The following is a 4,058-nucleotide window of genomic DNA, read 5'->3' on the forward strand; positions in this document are numbered from 1 at the left end:
ATGACTTAACTTGAAACTCCATGAACTTGTATTCTATTTTTTATGGTTACCTGCTTTTATGTTGTCCGGTTGTGTCTCTGATGGAGGTAAATGATGTGGAACCAATGTTTTAGGTCAGGTTTCTGCCTGGCAGCATTAACTCTGAATGTGCTAATTTACCAAAATGTATCCTGTCATTCAATATTAACGGAAATTAGGCAGTTTGTTCAGATGGACTCAAATGTTCAAGTTGTGTGGGTAACCATTTATTTGTTTTTCTCTTGCTGACAAACAAACAGTTGCAGGTTGATGAAATGTCTCCTCCATCAGGCTGAAACAACAGACATGAACTGTCTGGGGGTTTGGTCCTGTTGGGTCGAGGTCTCTCAACATAAGGCACTTCGTCCCGTCTGCAGTGTCGAACTCAGAACCTCCTGTTTCCCACGCCTGAAGAAACAAACCCCCCCCCACCCGTCCCTCCTGTCAGAGTCCTGCTGAGGGAAGAGAAAAACGGGAGCGGCGCTCTGCAGATGCAACCTCAGCAAATCTGTCTAAAGAGCTGGAGGTGCAGAAGACATTTCTCCAGAGAGGCTGGGTTATTACTGTAGAGGTAAAAGCCTCAGAGTTCATCTACAGGTGCATTAGCCATGAAGTACACACACATATATGGTAACAAAGTTTGTAGTATAATAGCTGTTTATATTTATATATAACATAAATGTACAACCTTTCACTATAATTTAAGTCCCCACTTTATAATCATTATTTGTACTGTACATAAAGCTAATACAAGTGGATTTGTGATCTAAATGTATTCCTGCCTCGTTCTCTTTGTACTTCATCCACTCCTGACTTTCCATTAGTTTTTACATTACAATTCATGCAGTTAGATGTGTGAACAAGAACACGGCTGCCTGCTATAAGGATGACGAGTGAATAATAAATGTTTACAATAAATAAAGTTGGAATGATAGAATCTTCAATGACAAACAGGTGAGTTTTGATGAGATACAATCAGCTCTGATTGATGGATCCTCGGCTTTGGAGGTTCTTTACGTTAATTTCTTTAACATAAACGTATATTTTCAGGTCTTGTCTAACTTTAAATTCCCGCCTTTGCTTTAAAATCCTACGATCTTAACCGTATCTTCACTCCGAGTGAACGCACACCGCCACGTTCTTGTGTCTCTCCCAGTAGTGACACTCTTCAGGAAAGCTCCACGCCGCCGCCGACTCCTTGTGGCGGCTGACGGCGTGAACGACAAACCCGCACAGCTGCTTCTCCAGCACCTCCACCACCGCCGGGGCGTTTCCCTTCTTCCCCTGACCCTCCATCATCTGCTTGATGAAATCCCGCGGCACCGGCTGGGGCTTGGCGCTGTAGGACACCACCAGGTTGATGTTGTTCACCTGGAGCACCTCGAACCAGTTCTGTCCGGCCACGTGATGGAAGTGCTCCCCTGCTCGCCAGTTCCGGTAGGTGCTCCCTGAGTGGTTGATCAGCCGAACCGACCAGTGGATCCAGTCAAACTTCTTCACCAGGAACTCCAGGAGCTGCTGGGTGGTATCTTGGAGGCTCTCGCCTTCCTTGTCTTGCAGGAGACGCTGGGCGTCCTGTTTTGCTTGCTCTGGGAAGGCAGCGACACACGCCTCGATAGTCGTCTTCATCCTGGACTCGACTTCTTCAATCTTGCTGCTCCACTCTTGGATCTTGTCCTGTTCTTCCTCTGGGCCTTTGGTTAAAGCACAGTGTCCCAGCACGGCGATCAGACCCAAACACAAGAGTTCCTTCATCCGGACACAGAAATCTTCCAGGAGACGGCGGTTCCTTCCGACGTATCTGCAAAGTAGGGGAAAACATTTAGATTTAAGGAAGTCATCTGGTTCTCCAATCCTGAGATGATATGATAGACATGAGAACTTCAACTGATCTGAGACACATAAATTTGATAAAATCTAAAAATTTACCTTTCCACCAAATCTAAAACCGACTCTCCGAAGCTGTTCATCCCCATCAGACCATCGTACAACACAAACAGGTTCTTCTCTCCTCCTGTTTTGGCAAAGTGCTCCAGAAAAAGTCTGGTCTTCACTTCCCTGAACTGTTGTTTTGCCTCCAAGATGTCCATGTATTTCCTGAACTGATTCCTAATGTTCTCCTCCACAGAGAAGTATTGGGAATCCAGTCTGCCCTTCCTGATCTCGCAGTCGATATCTTCCAGTTGGGTGGAGAGGACGTCCAGCTTGTTCCTCACTGTCAAGAATTGCTCTTTTACGTAGAAGACCTCTTTGCTCTGGACATTGTCCAATGCCAGGCGGAGAACCGGAGCGGCGGCCTCGCAGAGGGGGAAGAGCTCGCCCACGGCGCTGGCCAGCACCTCAGCTCCCTTCTCAAACATGTCCATCACCGCCTCGATCGCCTCCTTCTTCTGGGCCACAACCTTCTCCAACGGACTGGTCATGTTCTGAGAGACAGAAGCACAAAATCCAGTCAAAGTGAAGCGGAGAAAGACGGGGAGAACAGGTTGAAGGGTTTTAATCTACGTGCTAAAGCCTGCTGAGATGAACCAATGTTTTATTCAAGGTTTAGAATTCATCAGCAGCAAAGAGTGACCTTGGCCTTTAAATGTGTCTGATAGTTAGAGGACGCTTATCTGTCTAGTATTTCACAATAAAATGCCAAGGTTATACAAAAGAACAGTGATTTTCCTGCTTTACTTTCCCATAATTCCCATAATACTCCCAAATCTACCCCACCATCCCCCTACAGTATTATCATTTACTCTCTTAAAGCAAAGAAGGCAAACAGTCACCATATTCAAGACACTAGTAGCAAATATTTATCTGTATTCCTTGTAATGTTTTTGAGGGTTGATCCGACTTGGATTGAGCTTCAAACTGTTTTCATGACATTTCATGATTAAAAACAACCACATGAAAAAAAAAAAAGATGGCAGGCATCAGAAACAATCTCATCAAAAGAGTTTCCTGGAAAGAAGACATCAAATTATAATTGTCCAAAGGTAAATGTCTAATTTTTTAATTTTTTTGTACATGTACGGCAACAAAATGGGGACCTGAGATCAGAAAATGGCACAGATGCCCTTGGGTCTGTTTATGACTCACATCGAGCAGCACAAGGCCACACAGCATTTAAAATCCCCTTCCATCCTTGCCTGCAGCCTGACATACATAATTTACCACATCATGTCCATGGATGGACCTCAGATGCTGTGTCACCAGGATCTTGGACGAATGAACACAGACATTTATAATGTTTGGTTTATTTCTAGGAAAATACGTCACCCTTTTTTTTATGCGCGGGGATGAACTACAAACAACTAATTATTTTATGATTCTATGAATAAAAAGTAGAGCATCTTCCACCGACATGAGGAAAGGGCTCGTCCAAACTGCGCCATGTCAAACTGTCATGCGCACCCGACAGAAAAGCGCAGCGATAGGAATTTTACGCACAGATCTGCTGACACCATCGGACACACCTTATAGCATTTTTACCCCTTCTGGTGGAAGATTACGGCATTCACCACATTCCTACAAAAGCAGGATTTTTTTTTTTTACCTCTATGAAACGACTCTGCTGCTCCTTCAAGTCTGACGAGCTCAAACAGCTGCAAACAAGTTTTTTTTTTCTCTTCCCACTTCAAGTTTGAGAGAATTCCCACGGTTTTTCTGAGGAGGGGTCCAAAAAAACAAGACCCGGAGAGGAAGAGATGCGCACTGAAGATCTGAAAGAGAGAGAAAGAGAGAGAGAGGAAGGGAGAGAGAGAGAGAGCGAGAGAAGAAACAGACGGACAGACAGAAAGAGCGCAAACTGCGATATGCGGTCGTTCGGCTTTATTCAGCCATGATTTCTCCGCTAAAGGACTCTTCAGTCACAGGAACACGGAACCATATTCAGGTGTCAGGTGTATTTCCCCGCACATTAATCGACTCTTTCAAGAGCGACGTCTCTTGCGCACTTGGTGCAAATGTTCCTTCATCATCCTGCGCTTCAGCTGCGGTCCATTTCACTGGAACCAAACTCGAGGTGAGACGATGAGGACATTTCTGGTGTC

General features: G+C 45.0%; 1 protein-coding gene and 1 long non-coding RNA gene across 2 annotated transcripts in view; one reads left to right on the forward strand and one right to left on the reverse strand.

Annotated features, from left to right (window-relative positions):
• LOC137601987 (protein rapunzel-like) lies at positions 1-3,694 on the reverse strand. The gene is made up of 3 exons (XM_068324496.1): positions 3,563-3,694; positions 1,948-2,444; positions 1-1,819 (listed from the first exon to the last, which is right to left on the reverse strand). The coding sequence occupies exons 2-3, from the start codon at positions 2,439-2,441 to the stop codon at positions 1,129-1,131; spliced, it is 1,185 nt and encodes a 394-aa protein (XP_068180597.1). The 5' UTR covers positions 2,442-2,444; positions 3,563-3,694; the 3' UTR covers positions 1-1,128.
• A 196-nt stretch (positions 3,695-3,890) lies between these two features.
• The window catches only part of LOC137601989 (uncharacterized), a 9,958-nt gene continuing 9,790 nt past the window's right edge, over positions 3,891-4,058 (forward strand). Inside the window, exon 1 of the long non-coding RNA XR_011037121.1 lies at positions 3,891-4,030. This is a non-coding gene — a long non-coding RNA (uncharacterized lncRNA). The remainder of the gene's footprint in view (positions 4,031-4,058) is intronic.

The sequence above is a fragment of the Antennarius striatus genome, chromosome 9, assembly GCF_040054535.1.
Source record: "Antennarius striatus isolate MH-2024 chromosome 9, ASM4005453v1, whole genome shotgun sequence".
NCBI lineage: Eukaryota > Metazoa > Chordata > Actinopteri > Lophiiformes > Antennariidae > Antennarius > Antennarius striatus.